The 17178-nt window shown below is 50.8% G+C and overlaps 1 protein-coding gene across 1 annotated transcript; it reads right to left on the minus strand.

The window, feature by feature from the left end:
• Positions 1–159: 159 nt before the first annotated feature.
• On the minus strand, positions 160–16406 carry rnpepl1 (arginyl aminopeptidase like 1). Its single transcript, XM_069668034.1, has 11 exons — positions 14231–16406; positions 13856–13996; positions 11276–11427; positions 11056–11172; positions 10743–10978; positions 10405–10518; positions 9250–9362; positions 8766–8874; positions 8316–8543; positions 1758–1900; positions 160–1519 (listed from the first exon to the last, which is right to left on the minus strand). The coding sequence occupies exons 1-11, from the start codon at positions 14717–14719 to the stop codon at positions 1223–1225; spliced, it is 2139 nt and encodes a 712-aa protein (XP_069524135.1). The 5' UTR covers positions 14720–16406; the 3' UTR covers positions 160–1222.
• Between the last annotated feature and the right edge of the window lie 772 nt (positions 16407–17178).

Raw genomic sequence — 17178 nt, forward strand, 5'->3', positions numbered from 1 at the left:
ACCCTTTTTAGTTTGAACTCGATCAGAAATGAAAATCTGCTGATAAATCATTTCATCAGATCACGTGATCATCTCACCCAGGACCACCCCTTCAAAATAAATGTTTTAATTAATGACTGAGGGGATCAAGGAACACTGGAGCAGGAAAATAAAACAATCTGTAGTTTCAAGTTTTAATTTGGAGTCAAAACATTCATTACAAACTCTAAAGGGGCGTTCACTGACAGCTGGGAACTGTGGGACATTTCAGCTGAAATTATTTTTGTGTCCAAAACACTTAAATAAATATTGCTTTTTGTTTTGACAAATATTGATCAGGATGTGTGAGCAGGTGTAATAAAAAAAGTTCAGTTCAAGGTGAAAGCAGGTGATTGAGGACAGGAAGTAAAGGTTCTGCACCAGCGGACATGAGAGAACTGTCTGTTTATTGCTGCTGATCAAAGGTAAAAACAGCCAGGATCAACCTTAAAGGGATGAAGACGACCAGGACGGCACCGTCCCTATGAAATCTCTCAGTTCCCAGCTGCTGTGAACGCATCATTAAGGCCACTCAGGTGAAGTCTGCTGGTCTTTATATTTCCTGCTGAGTCAGCAGTGAAAATGTCCAGTTGTGAGCTGAGCCCTGAGTCCTGGTCTGCAGGCAAGTCAGACTCAGTCAGGATCAGGAGGTAGAGTTCACATCGCTTGTTCTGCAGCTACATGTTTTTGTTTGTTTGTTAAACGACAGACACTTAGTGAGACAGTGAACGCATCATTCCTCTGACAGACACAGAAACAAGGCTCACACCTGAGCAACAGTTGTGTAACAGGTCACAGAGGCTGCAGGTGGATTCATCTGATCATTTCTGCCAGAAGAGCTCGGAGACTCTAATCTGAAATCTGAAGCTGTGAACATCAGCATCCAGTTTTTTGTGAGTCTCCTGCAGAATTTAAACTTTATCAACGCAAAAAACAAAAGCAGGATGTGAAGAAGAGAGAAGATCCACTGATGACACGTTCAAAGACACATCGACTCAGACCGGAGCTCTTTAAAAAACAGTCACATGATGGGTCACCTTACAGCAGCAGCCATGAGCCGTGAACTTTAATTTGGAAATCTCTGGATGAACTTCCTGTTGTTTATTTCTTCAGTGTTCAAACTTTGAGCGTCTGTGGTCCATGTCCTACCTCTTTACCTGTATTGACCAATCACAGCCCCCCTCACCTGGCAGGAAGGTGGACTTCATGCGGAGACGTTGACGTCCCGCAGAGCGATGGTGGCAGCCGTCCCGGCAGCAGTGGAGGCAGTTGCCGTAGCAGCGGGTTGTGGCTGTAGGGAAGGGGAGGGGGGCAGGATGGACAGGGCCAGGGCGTTCTGATTGGTCGGGGCGGCTGCGGTCTGGAACACGATCTGCTGCAATGTCCGTCTGAGGTTTGGGTGCATGCGGCGCTGAGTCTGGTTAAACACCTCCACAGCAAAACACCTCATCACCCCGGCAATCAGGTCATCATACAGCGGCACTGTGTACATCCTGGACGTCTGTGGAGGGGGAGGAGCTAATGTCAGGTGATGGCAGATGTGATGACCCCGGTCAGAAGGTGAAGAGACAATCTAAACTATTAACACCAGAGTGCAGAAAAAAAGAGTGGTGTCATGTGACAGGTGTGACAGGTGCCGGTCACCTGTCACACCTGTCAAATCTGTGTCACTACACCTGTCTCACCTGTCACAGTAGGGTGCAGTATAAGTGCCTCAGCAGGTGTGTTTGGGTTCTTACGTGTTTGAGCAGGAAGGCTCGGACTCGCGGCAGCTCGGGGTAGAAACTGTTCCTCACGACCATCTGCAGCCAGCGGATCTGAACCTCAGCGTTCAGAGCATCGAACAGGGACGAGTAACAGGCAGACAGACACACCATCACCTCTGCAGACAGACAGGCAGGGAGAGAGAGACAGGGAGAGAGAGGCAGAGAGAGAGAGACAGGGAGAGAGAGAGAGAGAGAGAGAGAGGCAGGGAGAGAGAGACACAGGGAGAGAGAGAGAGGCAGGGAGAGAGAGGCAGAGAGAGAGAGAGAGAGAGAGAGAGGCAGGGAGAGAGAGACAGGGAGAGAGAGGCAGAGAGAGAGAGACAGGGAGAGAGAGAGACAGGGAGAGAGAGAGAGGCAGGGAGAGAGAGGCAGAGAGAGAGAGAGAGAGAGAGAGAGGCAGGGAGAGAGAGAGACAGGGAGAGAGAGGCAGAGAGAGAGAGACAGGGAGAGAGAGAGAGGCAGGGAGAGAGAGGCAGAGAGAGAGAGAGAGAGAGAGAGAGGCAGGGAGAGAGAGAGACAGGGAGAGAGAGGCAGAGAGAGAGAGACAGGGAGAGAGAGAGAGGCAGGGAGAGAGAGAGAGACAGGGAGAGAGAGAGACAGGGAGAGAGAGGCAGGGAGAGAGAGGCAGGGAGAGAGAGAGAGAGAGAGAGAGGCAGGGAGAGAGAGAGACAGGGAGAGAGAGGCAGAGAGAGAGAGACAGGGAGAGAGAGGCAGGGAGAGAGGCAGAGAGAGAGAGAGAGAGAGAGAGACAGGGAGAGAGAGAGAGAGAGGCAGGGAGAGAGAGGCAGAGAGAGAGAGACAGGGAGAGAGAGAGAGAGAGGCAGGGAGAGAGAGGCAGAGAGAGAGAGACAGGGAGAGAGAGACAGGGAGAGAGAGGCAGAGAGAGAGAGACAGGGAGAGAGAGAGAGAGAGGCAGGGAGAGAGAGGCAGAGAGAGAGAGACAGGGAGAGAGAGACAGGGAGAGAGAGGCAGAGAGAGAGAGGCAGAGAGAGAGAGACAGGGAGAGAGAGAGAGAGAGGCAGGGAGAGAGAGGCAGAGAGAGAGAGGCAGGGAGAGAGAGGCAGAGAGAGAGAGGCAGGGAGAGAGAGGCAGGGAGAGAGAGACAGGGAGAGAGAGGCAGAGAGAGAGGCAGGGAGAGAGAGGCAGAGAGAGAGAGGCAGGGAGAGAGAGGCAGGGAGAGAGAGAGAGAGAGGCAGGGAGAGAGAGGCAGAGAGAGAGAGACAGGGAGAGAGAGGCAGAGAGAGAGGCAGGGAGAGAGAGGCAGAGAGAGAGAGGCAGGGAGAGAGAGGCAGGGAGAGAGAGAGACAGGGAGAGAGAGAGGCAGGGAGAGAGAGAGACAGGGAGAGAGAGAGGCAGGGAGAGAGAGGCAGAGAGAGAGAGAGAGAGAGAGAGACAGGGAGAGAGAGGCAGAGAGAGAGAGACAGGGAGAGAGAGGCAGGGAGAGAGGCAGAGAGAGAGAGAGAGACAGGGAGAGAGAGGCAGAGAGAGAGAGGCAGAGAGAGAGAGACAGGGAGAGAGAGAGAGAGAGGCAGGGAGAGAGAGGCAGAGAGAGAGAGACAGAGAGAGAGAGAGAGACAGGGAGAGAGAGGCAGAGAGAGAGAGGCAGAGAGGCAGAGAGGCAGAGAGAGAGAGAGAGACAGGGAGAGAGAGGCAGAGAGAGAGAGACAGAGAGAGAGACAGGGAGAGAGAGACAGGGAGAGAGAGGCAGAGAGAGAGAGGCAGAGAGGCAGAGAGAGAGAGAGAGAGAGGGAGAGAGAGAGACAGAGACAGAGAGACAGAGAGAGAGAGGCAGAGAGAGAGAGACAGAGAGAGAGAGAGAGACAGGGAGAGAGAGGCAGAGAGAGAGAGAGGCAGAGAGAGAGAGAGGCAGAGAGGCAGAGAGAGAGAGAGGCAGAGAGAGAGAGAGAGAGAGAGACAGGGAGAGAGAGACAGGGAGAGAGAGACAGGGAGAGAGAGGCAGAGAGAGAGAGGCAGAGAGGCAGAGAGAGAGAGAGAGAGGCAGAGGCAGAGAGAGAGAGAGAGAGGCAGAGAGAGGCAGAGAGAGGCAGAGAGAGGCAGAGAGAGAGAGAGAGAGAGAGAGAGAGACAGAGAGAGAGAGAGAGACAGGGAGAGAGAGGCAGAGAGAGAGAGGCAGAGAGAGAGAGACAGAGAGAGAGAGAGAGAGAGAGAGAGACAGAGAGAGAGAGAGAGAGAGAGAGGCAGAGAGAGGCAGAGAGAGAGAGAGAGAGAGAGACAGAGAGAGAGAGAGAGGCAGAGAGAGGCAGAGAGAGGCAGAGAGAGAGAGAGAGAGAGGCAGAGAGAGAGAGAGAGAGAGAGCCCGGGATAGTGGGAGACAGGCAGGGAGACAGCATGGTAGCGTTAGTACTGTAGCTAGTACAGACAGAGGGGATTGTTTTTCCAGCAACACTGCTGGACTCTCCTTTGAAGACGCATCCTGGCCAGAGAAGGCCGCTGGTTTAAAGAGGCGTGGAGGAAGCCATCTTTGTTAAGCTGGAAAAAACATCCCTTAACAGAGGTCTTAGGGCACCACCTGTCGAACTCTCTGCCCAAACAGCTGAGCTCACACTCAGGACCATGTGAACCTAACGACCCCTCAACACCAGAGGGTACTAACGACTCTCAGTGATACTGGGTTCACAGCTCAGGCTAACAACTCACTCTGATTACACATCTATTAGCATACTAATGACCTACAGAGGCTTATATTTCTAGCTAATAATGCTAACATCTATTAGCATAGTAATGACCTACAGAGGCTTATATTTCTAGCTAATAATGCTAACATCTATTAGCATAGTAATGACCTACAGAGGCTCCGGATGAGAGGTGAAACGTCTTCAGATCTTCCACTAAACGTATATCTTTACTCTTCAGAGATCGAGACACTGAAAAAGGTAAGAAGACGTCTCTTTCTTAAAGGTACAGTTTCAGTTTGGCATGCTGCTCACAGACATGTCGGTGACAGGCCTGTACCGTCACAAGTTTCCACCTGGCTAGAAGGGTGGAGGATTTAGGTCATGGTGTTTGAAAGGTATCCAGAAAATGAAGGACCTTCGTGTAGATGCTGTTTTACATTTTTTGATCAATTATGTGAGAGATATCAAATCACCCAAAAACATTCCTTCAAATATTTACAGTTAAAAAGCTTCATTTCATCTAAATCTGAACAGATGGTGTGTGTGTCCCACCTCTGTCAAAACAGGTCTAAAGATTACAGCATACTGCTGGCACACGAAGGATTCAACACTAGATACACAAAGCTTGTTTAAAACAAATCAAACAATAAATACAAAGTTTAAATTACTTACGGTGGATGAGAATGTACATAACTCCTGCCAACCTCCACCACACGTCTGCTAATATTAAATATATTATTACATGAATATAGATTAAACGAGAAAGGCACTCTTCCTCACTGTCTATGGAAATGTCCAAAGATGCACATAATATATAAAATGTTAACCAGAGACGTTTAACACCAGAATCCTCAGGGATTGCTCAGTATATCCGGAGGACTTTCTACAAACACAGAAACGGGCTCAAATCGCGCCGCGTTGGAGAGCACGGACGCTCCATCACTGAAAATGTGGATAAAGGAACTACGAACAGGATCGGTCTGGAAACACTACCTGACATTGCTAAAGGCAAGCGGGGAGCCTTTGCGCAGCTCGGGGACATGAGCACCACAGACACCTGGACTGTTAACATCACCTGAAAGGAAACTGTCAGATGTATTTAAATGTTTTTATTTATTTTTCTTCTATATTATTATTGTTGTTATTATTATGCATGTATTTACGTGTTTTTTTCCTAAAGATATATTTAATTATTATTATTACTTTATTTCACATCTATGCGAGTTGAGTGTGAGTGTGTATGGGTGTGTATGCAGGAGTGTGTAATGTTGCCATCTTTGGTCGGTTGAATTGTTATTGAGCTTTGCTTTGATGTGATGCTATAATAAGATGCATCGCCCCATAAAGCAGCACTGTCACCAGTGACAGACTGACATCATGCTGCCGATGAGTTTCACACAGTCTTCAGATGGCCCCGCTCTGCAGCTCTGCAGCCTCCTTCACAAACAGTGACCTGCAGTGACTCCACAGAGGTGATGATCAGCATGTGAGGAAGGACACAATCAAATCAATCAATCAAATCAATCGAAAGTTTGATGGATCAGATTCGTGGATGGACTTTCTTCACCAATTTGAAAGCTGCACTAGGGCCAACCACTGGACTGAAAAGACCATATCTGTGCAGCTCAGATTCAGCGTGACAGGTGCAGCCGGTGCCATAATTCATGGAGCTACAGCGCACTGTCGAGAAATAGAGGCCGCCAATGGGCCGTGCTCCGAGCATGCTGCAGCCATCGGCATCGGGCCGAGACAGAGAGTCAGGAGAGCGGGCGAGGCTCTGCACATGCTCAGAGATGTCTTCTATGAAAGAGTCTTCATCGTGTATGCTGACTGGAGTGAGACAGAGCAGGACCGCATCGGTGTGGACATCTTTATCAACGCCCTGACAGATGCTGAGGTGGCTCAGAAGCTGCTAGAGGAGCGGCAGCATCACATGATGAGATCACACACAGGTATGAGGCCACAAGGAAAGCTGCCAGGGCCGTCACACAGCTAATGTGTCCAGGGGGCCGCAGCTATACAGCGCAGGGCCGAGCAGCTACAGTACGCAAACCCACTTCTGCACCAGTGTATGAAATTATGGAAAGGACACACGGTGTGTCCACCAAGCCACCACAGGGGGCGCCAAAACCTTAACAGCAGTGGCAGCCTAACAGAAGCTGTTCTGGTGTGGGACACCTGCAGAGGAGCTGCCCCTCCCCCCGCCGTCCACCACAGCCTTTCACCAACATCAGCCAAAGCCCAGGCCCCAACACAAGCTCAGTGGTCGTCAGCACCAAGACCCAGGAGGAGGAGATGTGTGTCATAGGGATTCATGGGGTGGAAATGTGTGCTTTATTGGACTCTGGAGCACGGAGGAACGTGCTGCCTCTCCACCATTTTGACTCCACCCCCACAATTCAGCTGTCTGTCACACACACACATCGGGCCTGACGGCTTGGCTGTCCTGCCTGTGCGTGATGGGAGCAGACTAGCTCAAGTGAACTTTCTCATTGCTGACACTGCTGCAACTACTGAAGTCATACTGGGTCATCCTTTTCTCCGACACGCCTGGACTACGGGCGTAGAGATAACCCTGCTGGGTGAGAGAGTCCCCCCGCTTCGACCCTAGCCACCAAGCTGAGGCGCACCTTGTCAGGGTTGCACGCACAACAGTGTTGAAACCAGGACGGGAATACGTCGTCCCTGGTGCCTCTCGCATTGGCACCAGCATTCCCATCAGTCTTCAACCCTGGTGCTGCACCTGTTACCTGAAAGAGGGGAGCTGTGGCAGCAGTCCTCCAACCAGCACAAGTGTTGGAGGGGGTGGAACCCCATACTCCAAGCACACCTGCAGTATTCCAGCCCCGTCTGTTTCTGCACCCAGTCACCTGCATGCCCTGTACGCTGAGAGCTGCTCGGAGGGGGGCGCTGTAGGCTGGCTCTTTATTTATTCTTTATTTGGCACTACTACTACGTGTTACTACGCCTGCAGCGTGCGTAGTCGCAGCAGCTGTTTGTGTCAGCGCTTTGTAGAAGAGACAACAGACTGAAGAAAACACAATGTTAATTAAAGGAAAAGTGACACTGTTGTCCTTCAAGCGACCCCACTTCAAACAAACCGAACCATCCCTTTAAGTGAAATACTTCTGACCATTGCTAAGTAATATGGGTCAAGTGGTTTTGTCACATTACAGGAGTTGAGCTCATTGTGAGTACACCAAGGGATACTGTTTAACTATCTAGCTACAAAGACCCGGGCCTGTTCAGTAACGCCGATTCTGCCTCTGAACCGGGTTAAACTTTCTGAATGTGCTTCTTTCCAGGATTTAGGTGCATTTTGTTGTGGACATTCTCCTCTTGAGCACGAGAGTGAAAAATGTGAGGTCATTTCAGTGGATGGACTCTTGATGGACATTGCCCCTTTATGTTTCAATGTCTCCCACTTTGTGGCCCATTCAGGGTCTGTGAGGGCGGGATGAGCTAACATGGGGAATGTTTTGGGAATAGGATGTTTTCAGACTTCTTCATTAATATTTGTGTGATGCTGGAGTATTAGTAAGGGTTTAATTATCATCCAGAGTGTTGGTAGTGTTACCGGCCTGAGCCTGTCCCTTTAAGACAGTGGCTTTGTGGGTAATGTAGGCTGTGTCGTTGTGTTCCCATGACAGTACATGTGGTCCGCTGTCTACTGTGTGTGTGCGTCAATAAAGTGACCAGTTTCAGCACGTATACAGCGTCTCTCCTGTTTTACTGAATCAACCCGAACAGCAAGTTACCGCACATCACGGCACCACGCTCCGGCACCACGCTCCGGCACCACGCTCCGGCACCACGCTCCGGTTAGGGACAACGGCGCTGAAGAAGGTAACAGTAGCATTATTACTATTACAGTAGTATTTGGTAGCATTTGTACCGTGGGGCAGGGGGGCGTGGTCCAGCATGCGGTCCAGGAACAGGACGATCTGGAAGGTGCTCCAGGCTGAAAGGTCAAAGGTCGACAGTATGTGGGGGTCGGGGGGGTCGCCGCTGCTCCACAGCTCACACAGGTCCTGGACGGGCCGGGTCAGAGCACCCCCTGCTGACAGGTCGGGCTCATACAGCGGGGGCCCACAGCCGCTCAGCCACCGCTCAAACTCTAGACCTGACACACAGGAAGTGATGTCACTGCCAGGCAGAGGTTACCGTTCATCTACAGCTACACAGCTGTGCACTCACAGTACTTCATACAGCTACTACAACTGTGATCAGAGACGTGAGGCAAACAGAACATGGATGTAAAACAAACAATGAGCACCTTTGACCAGTAATCCTGTTACACCCCCCTCATCTCCCCCCTCCTCACCCTCATCTCCCCCCTCCTCACCCTCTCTGTGGGCGACGGCGGCGTCCTTCAGGTCAGGGAAATAATGCAGGAAGTAGTCGATGAGGTCCTGAGCCAGCACGCTCTTAAACTTAAACTCTGAGATGTAATCCTGCAAACACACACACACACACACACACACACACACACACCATAATCCTTGATGGGTCAAAGGTCATCCACTAAAAGTTCTTGTTGTTTCCACAGACAGGCTCAGATTGTTATTCTAAGACGAAGATGATTGTTTTAACCACACACAGACGTTACATCGCTCTCTGAAAACACACCAGACTCCATTCATAAAAACACTGATTTAAGCTCACAGCACACAGCAGCTGCTGCTCTGCTGCTGCCTCCATCAGTTAGTGTGTTAGCATTAACTTCAGGTAAAGATGTTATTTATAGATGCATCTCACTTGGCGACACTCAGGTGATGTCATTATTGGTGTGCGTGTGTGTGTGCGTGCGTGTGTGCGTGTGTTCTGACCCTCAGGAAACAGTCGAAGCGTCTGACGTCTCCACACAGCTTTGACAGGTACGACACGAAACAGAAACCTTTCTCGTAGGTGAACAGGTTCATCAGAGTGCTGGGGTTCACACCTGGACAGGTGACAGAGGACAACAGTGATGTCAGCTCACCTGGAAACCTCTGATAATCCAACAGTGTGTGTACAGGACAGGTAACTCAGTCCTGACCCCTGGTGGTAGAGAGGGGGAGGAGGAGCAGAGAGGGGGAGGAGCAGAGTGGGGGAGTGAGGAGCAGAGAGGGGGAGGGAGGAGCAGAGAGGGGGAGGAGCAGAGTGGGGGAGTGAGGAGCAGAGAGGGGAGTGAGGAGCAGAGAGGGGGAGGAGCAGAGAGGGGGAGTGAGGAGCAGAGAGGGGAGTGAGGAGCAGAGAGGGGGAGGAGCAGAGAGGGGGAGTGAGGAGCAGAGAGGGGGAGGAGGAGCAGAGAGGGGGAGTGAGCAGAGTGGGGGAGTGAGGAGCAGAGAGGGGGAGGGAGGAGCAGAGAGGGGAGTGAGGAGCAGAGAGAGGGAGGAGCAGAGTGGGAGAGTGAGGAGCAGAGAGGGGGAGGAGGAGCAGAGAGGGGGAGTGAGCAGAGAGGGGGAGTGAGCAGAGTGGGGGAGTGAGGAGCAGAGTGGGGGAGGAGGAGCAGAGTGGGGGAGGAGGAGCAGAGAGGGGGAGTGAGGAGCAGAGTGGGGGAGGAGGAGCAGAGAGGGGGAGTGAGGAGCAGAGAGGGGGAGGAGGAGCAGAGAGGGGGAGGAGCAGTGTCAGCTCACATATAGTGACACGTCTGGTAGGCGGAGTCCTCTGTGTGTGTGTGTGTGTGTGTGTGTGTGTGTGTATGCGTGTGCGTGTGTGTGTGTGTGTGTGTGTGTGTGTGTGAGAGTGTGAGAGTGTGTGTGTGTGTGTGTGAGAGTGTGAGAGTGTGAGAGTGTGTGTGTGTGTGTGTGTGTGAGAGTGTGAGAGTGTGTGTGTGTGTGTGTGTGTGTGTGTGTGTGTGTGTGTGTGTGTGTGAGAGAGTGTGTGTGTGTGTGTGTGTGTGTGTGTGAGAGTGTGTGAGAGTGTGAGAGTGTGAGAGTGTGTGTGTGTGTGTGTGTGTGTGTGTGTGTGTGTGTGTGTGTGTGTGTGTGTTGTCTGGTTACCTGGCTCAAACTTGACCTGCAGTTTGCTCACAGGGTTGTTGTCTCCGAGGAGACGCAGTTGTCTGTGAAGGGCGTCCAATCGGACGGCAGTTTCCAGGCAGGTGAACGCCTCACCTGAAGACAAGGAGGAGGGAAAACACTGCATTTGTCTGCAGTGTTTTCTGTACAGTACCTGTTGCAGGTAACTATCACAGACTGTAGCTGTACTGAAGGGGGGAGTCTGCCCCTGAAATACTACAGAGAATACTTCTGCTACTTCTTAATACTTTACTCACATAGTATAGCATTAGCTTTAGCATTAGCATTAGCTTTAGCATTAGCTTTAGCATTAGTCTTACCGTAGGCCTCTGTAGTGATCCGGCGCTGGGCGTAGGTGGCGAGCCCTTCACTCAGCCACATCTCCTCCCAGGTGGCATTGGTGACGGCGTTGCCGAACCAGCCATGGGCGATCTCGTGGACTACGTCGATCAGCAGAAACTCGCTGCTCTCTAAGATGGAGGCGATGATGAAGGTGAGGCAGGGGTTCTCCATGGCAACGATGGGGAAGGAGGGGGGGAGGAAAACGATGTCACACCTGAGGGTGGGTCAGCGAGGTGATCATTACTTCAGCTCTATTGATTTTCTGAAAGATTTCACAGGAGCTGAACTCACCTGCCCCACAAGTAAGGTCCAAACAGCTCCTCAGCCACGCCCAGCCAGCGCTCCACACTGCCCCCTAGCTTCTTCACGGCACAGGACAACAGACATGGCTCCGCCCACACACGACTCCTGTTCACATTGTCAACAAAGAGTACCACGAATAAGGTACCAAAGTTCCAAAATACCACAAATAAGGACCAAAAGGGAACCCTGACCCTGACCCAGCACTGACCTCGGGCCCACGTCCACGTGCTGCAGCTCCCCGGCAACCAGCGCCACCAGGTAGGACGGGACCGGAAACTCCATGGAGAACTGGAACACCCGGTCCTGTTTGGAGTACGAGCTCCGAGACGCACTCATCAGAACTGTCACTCCGTCCGGAACCTACATGAGGAGGAGGAGGAGGGGGGGAAGAGGGAGGAGAGGGAGGAGAGAGGAAAAGAGGGAGGAGGAGGAGAGGGAGGAAAAGGTGGACGAGGAGGAAGAGAGAGGAAAATAGGGAGTAGAGGGAGGAGGAGGAGGAGAGGGAGGAAAAGGTGGACGAGGAGGAAGAGAGAGGAAAAGGTGGATGAGGAGGAAGAGAGAGGAAAAGAGGGAGGAGAGGGAGGAGGAGGAGGAAAAGGTGGACGAGGAGGAGGAGAGAGGAAAATAGGGAGGAGAGGGAGGAGGAGGAGGAGAGGGAGGAAAAGGTGGACGAGGAGGAAGAGAGAGGAAAAGGTGGATGAGGAGGAAGAGAGAGGAAGAGAGAGGAAAAGAGGGAGGAGAGGGAGGAGGAGGAGGAGAGGGAGGAAAAGGTGGACGAGGAGGAGGAGAGAGGAAAATAGGGAGGAGAGGGAGGAGGAGGAGGAGAGGGAGGAAAAGGTGGACGAGGAGGAAGAGAGAGGAAAAGAGGGAGGAGGAGGAGGAGGAGGAGGAAAAGGTGGACGAGGAGGAGGAGAGAGGAAAATAGGGAGGAGAGGGAGGAGGGGGAGGAGAGGGAGGAAAAGGTGGACGAGGAGGAAGAGAGAGGAAAAGAGGGAGGAGAGGGAGGAGGAGGAGGAGAGGGAGGAAAAGGTGGACGAGGAGGAAGAGAGAGGAAAAGAGGGAGGAGGAGGAGGAGGAGGAGGAAAAGGTGGACGAGGAGGAGGAGAGAGGAAAATAGGGAGGAGAGGGAGGAGGAGGAGGAGAGGGAGGAAAAGGTGGACGAGGAGGAAGAGAGAGGAAAAGGAGGAGAGGGAGGAGGAGGAGAAAGAGAAGGAGGAGAAGGAGAAAGAGGAGAAGGAGAAGGAGGAGGAGGAGAAGAGGGAGGAAAAGGTGGACGAGGAGGAGGAGGAGGAGGAGGAGGAGGAGGAGGAGGAGGAGGAGAGGTAGGAGGAAGAGAGAGAGAAGGAGAAAGAGAAGGAGGAGAAGGAGAAAGAGGAGAAGGAGAAGAGGGAGAAAGGAAAGGAGGAAAAGGAGAGGGAGGAGGAGGGGGAGGAGAAGGAGGAGGAGAAGAGGGAGGAAAAGGTGGACGAGGAGGAGGAGGAGGAGAGGGAGGAGGAAGAAAGAGAGAAGGAGAAGGAGAAGGAGGAGAAAGAAGGAGGAGAAGGAGAAGGAGGAAAAAGAGAAGGAGGAGAAGGAGAGGGAGAGGGAGGAGAAGGAGAAGGAGGAAAAAGAGAAGGAGGAGAAGGAGAGGGAGAGGGAGGAGAAAGAAGGAGGAGAAGGAGGAGGAGGAGAAGAGGGAGGAAAAGGTGGATGAGGAGGAGGAGGAGGAGGAGGAGGAGAGGTAGGAGGAAGAGAGAGAGAAGGAGAAGGAGAAGGAGGAGAAAGAGAAGGAGGAGAAGGAGAAAGAGGAGAAGGAGAAGGAGGAGAAAGAGAAGGAGGAGAAGGAGAGGGAGGAGGAGGAGAAGAGGGAGGAAAAGGTGGACGAGGAGGAGGAGGAGAGGGAGGAGGAAGAAAGAGAGAAGGAGAAGGAGAAGGAGGAAAAAGAGAAGGAGGAGAAGGAGGAGGAGGAGAAGAGGGAGGAAAAGGTGGATGAGGAGGATGAGGAGGAGGAGAGGGAGGAGAAAGAGAGAGAGAAGGAGAAGGAGGAGAAAGAGAGGGAGGAGAAAGAGAAGGAGGAGAAGGAGAGGGAGGAGAAAGAGAAGGAGGAGGAGAGGGAGAATGTGTAGAAGGAGAGGGAGGAGAAAGAGAAGGAGGAGAAAAGGGAGGAAAAGGTGGACGAGGATGAGGAGGAGGAGAGGGAGGAGGAAGAGAAGGAGGAGAGAGAGAAGGAGGAGAAGAGGGAGGAGAAAGAGAAGGAGGAGAGAGAGAAGGAGGAGGAGAGGGAGGAGGAGTAGAGGGAGAGGGAGGAAAAAGAGAAGGAGGAAAAGAGGGAGGAAAAGGTGGACGAGGATGAGGAGGAGGAGAGGGAGGAGGAAGAGAGAGAGAAGGAGGAGAGAGAGAAGGAGAGGGAGGAGAAAGCGAAGGAGGAGGAGGAGAGGGAGGAGGAGGGGAGAGAGAAGGAGGAGAAGGAGAGGGAGGACAAAGAGAAAGAGGAGGAGGAGGACAGGGAGGAAAGGGTGGACGAGGAGGAGCAGGAGAAAAAAGAGAAGGAGGAGTAGGAGAGGGAGAAAGAGGAGGAGGAGGGGGAGAGGGAGGAAAAGGTGGACGAGGTGGAGGAGGAAAAGAGGGAAGAGAAAGAGAAGGAGGAGGAGGAGAAAGAGGTGGAGGAGGAGGACGACACATGTAGCAGTATATTGTGCAAATTAGAAACCTATAAATAAAAACAATGATCATGTGTCCAGCTCGTCTCAGCAGAGTGGGACACAGTGCAGGTGTGTCTGCAGGTCAGAGGTCAGAGGTCAGGACTCACCCTGACTGTAGCCGTGTATGTGCTCTTCACAGCAGGCGTGTCGAAGCAGGGGAACAAGGAACGATTACACACCGAGTGACCCTGAGTGAAGACCAGAGGACGAGTCTGACCACAAGTCAGCTCCGAGTCCAGCCACCAGATCTACACACACACACACACACACACACACACACACACACTTTCCCAGGTTGGGATCAATAAAGTATTACATCTGTCAGTCAGTCAGTCAGTCAGTCAGTCAGTCTGTCTGTCTGTCTGTCTGTCTGTCTGTCTGTCTGTCTGTTTATCTAGTTGAACAATAATTTAATAATAACTTAATAATAGTAAAATAATAATTGACTAATAATCGATGATCTGGTCCCCTGGTCTTCTTACCGCTGGTCCGTCCGTGGTGGTGTAGCGGACTGTGATCTGGATCAGCCGGCCCGGTTTCACGGCTGCTGCAGGAAGGCTGATGTTAAGTGAGGAGCCGTAGTCTGTGAACGGGTCAACCCGGTATGTCAGGGAGACAGGCTCCTCCTGCCCGGCCCCGGGGACCTTACAGTCTATGGAGTCGATGAGGAGGGACGGGTGGGAGTCCAGGACCAGGGATTGGACACCGGGCTGGACTGGGATCAGGTCCAGAACCAGCCAGCCGCTCATCTCCTTCACAGCAAAGTTGAGCCGCAGGTCGAGGTGGAAGTGTCTGAGCTTGAAGCAGCGGAAGTTTGACGCCGAGGCCACGTCCACCAGGGGGCAGCGCGGGGACCCGGGCCCTGGAGCTGCTGAGGGCCGGCTGGAGTCCCCGATACACCGGGCCCCAGAGACCGGCAGGGATTTACGGCAGCAGCACAGCGAGGTGGGAGTCTGGTGGAGCTCTGCCATCCTGAGCTGAACCTGAGACTACACCTCACTTAGACCTGGACTAACTGCATCAGAGAACCAGGCTAAAACCCCAGAACCCACATGAACAGGGTCTAATGTCAATTCAGAGCCAGGCAGACCACATTCAAAAACACTTCAAGTTTAATAAACCTTTAACAACAATAAGGACACTTAAACCAGAGACGACCTGTCTGTAGACCACACTTAGACTGGGACAGAATACATTTAGAACCTAGTGCACCAGACCGTTTTACATTAGAGACCAGTTGACTGTAAGTCTGTATGTAAGCCCGCCCAGACTACAGTCAAATCCCGTCAAACAAAAGTCTTACCCAGAACTACTCCAACTATAAACACAGATCCAGACACTTAAACCAAGAACTGGGCTTAACCCGGGACCACTTCTTCTAAGCCCCCACAGAACGACAGGGAGAACGAAACCTGTCTGGTGTTGCAGCCTTAATTTGAACACATTTAACACAAACTACATTTAAACGGAGTATTAAAGGAGATCTGGCTGATATCTACCACATTCAAAACCCCATCAGCAAACTGAAGCCACAGAAATACACACCAATAAGTGCACTCTGGATCCAGAACTAATAAATGACCCTTTGCTTTAAACTGTCAACATTTTAGCCCAGTTTTAAACCACAGACTGACTTTGAGAACACCAGACCAAACTACATCACCAAGGGAACACAGCTAAGACCAAACTGAACTCAACACCTGCTTTGAGGAAACAAAGAGAACACTTGTTTCAAGAATTGAGTTGAAGCCTCTAAACTCAGAATTTCAAGCCCGGTTCAGCCAATTTAAAACTCAATGTAAACAAACACGAGCTACATTTTAACCCAGTTTTACATGACAGAACGGCTGAAATCAACCAACCTTCTGTCAGCCAGGCCAGACTACATTGAAAACCCCAATCAAAAAAAGTCTAACTGAACCCACAAACTAAACTAGACGGAAACAATCTCCAATAAGGACACTTGTGACCCAGAACTGAGCTTCAACTCAGAACCACCTGCCTCTGGACCACACTAAACGACTACCTGTTTAACTCAGTCTACATTTAAACACGGTTATAATCCACAGACAGACTGGACGCACACTAGACAAAACTTCATTCAAAAAGCTGCTATATTAAGGTCAAACTGAACTCATTACCTGCTATAGAAAACAAAAAGGACACTTGAATAAAGAACAGTGTATTTAAAGCTCCGTTCAGCCATTTAACCCTCAATGAAAACAAACCCGAGCTACATTTAAACACAGTTTTAGCCGAGACAAGCTACTCTGTTAATTAGCACCTTTAGCTTTACGCGAGTTAACCAAACTCGCTTCAAAAAACAGGCACTTTAACAGGTGAACATAATGACGAAGTAATAAGTCAAAACAGCGACAGGCTTAACTAGATCAACTAACCTGGTTAGCAGAGCAGGCTAATTAGCAAAGAGTCTAATTAGCATTAGCACCAGAGATCGCATTATTTGAGGTTTCGGAGGACAAACAATCTACGTAAAATCCATCAGGACCCGGGACAGAAGAACCAGACAAACACCGGCTCCTCGTGTCAACTCAGCCCGGCACTCTTCTCCGTGTCTCGGACAATGAGTGCAGAGACTCCCGGTGAGGTTAAGCGGTGTGTCCGTGTGATGGAGGAGAGAGCAGGGGGTGAAGGAGAAGACACAGAAGAAGAGCACAGGGAGCACAGAGGAGGCTCTGCTCCGGACAAAACAGGAAGTAACAACGGCGGGGGAAAGTTTCAGCAAGCCGGAGGAGGGCGCTGTGGAGCCAAGCTGAGCAGAAGCAGGTCAAAGGTCAACCACGTGATTCATTCATTAACAGCTAGATATGATCACGTGATGCAGAAAGACCGTCATTTAATACATTAAGAATATGATGCATTTAACTGGTGAGGGGATCAGATGACTCCAGAGTGTTAGTAAAGGTGTTCTGGTGTACAGATGGTTTAATTGACATGTTAAGATTACATCAACATAAGTTTGTACTGTGGAAGAACACAAAACACACAGCTCGTTCATTCAGTCATTGCCTGTGTCAGTGACAATCATCATGTTTATTTATGATAATGATAATAATTATTACTAATAATAACAATGATTATCATGATGTTATTAAGGTTAAAGTAAGTAAAGGTTTAACTAACAGAGGGCAGAGAAACAAACCGAGCTGCGACTGAAGAACGAGACATCACCAGGACACAACAGGACATTTAAGTCACCTCGTTAGTTCATGAAAACTGGTCTGTACACTAAACTAACATAGACCAAACTAAACTAGACTAAACCAAAGTAAACTAAACTAAACTAGACTAGACTAACCTAGACTAAACTAAACTAGACTAGACTAACCTAGACTAAACTAAACTAGACTAGACTAGACTAAACCAAAGTAAACTAAACTAAACTAGACTAGACTAAACTAACCTAGAC

This window comes from Semicossyphus pulcher, unplaced genomic scaffold (genome assembly GCF_022749685.1).
Source record: "Semicossyphus pulcher isolate SPU_LCO1_2020_fin unplaced genomic scaffold, fSemPul1.0.p SCAF_19, whole genome shotgun sequence".
NCBI classification, from domain to species: domain Eukaryota; kingdom Metazoa; phylum Chordata; class Actinopteri; order Labriformes; family Labridae; genus Semicossyphus; species Semicossyphus pulcher.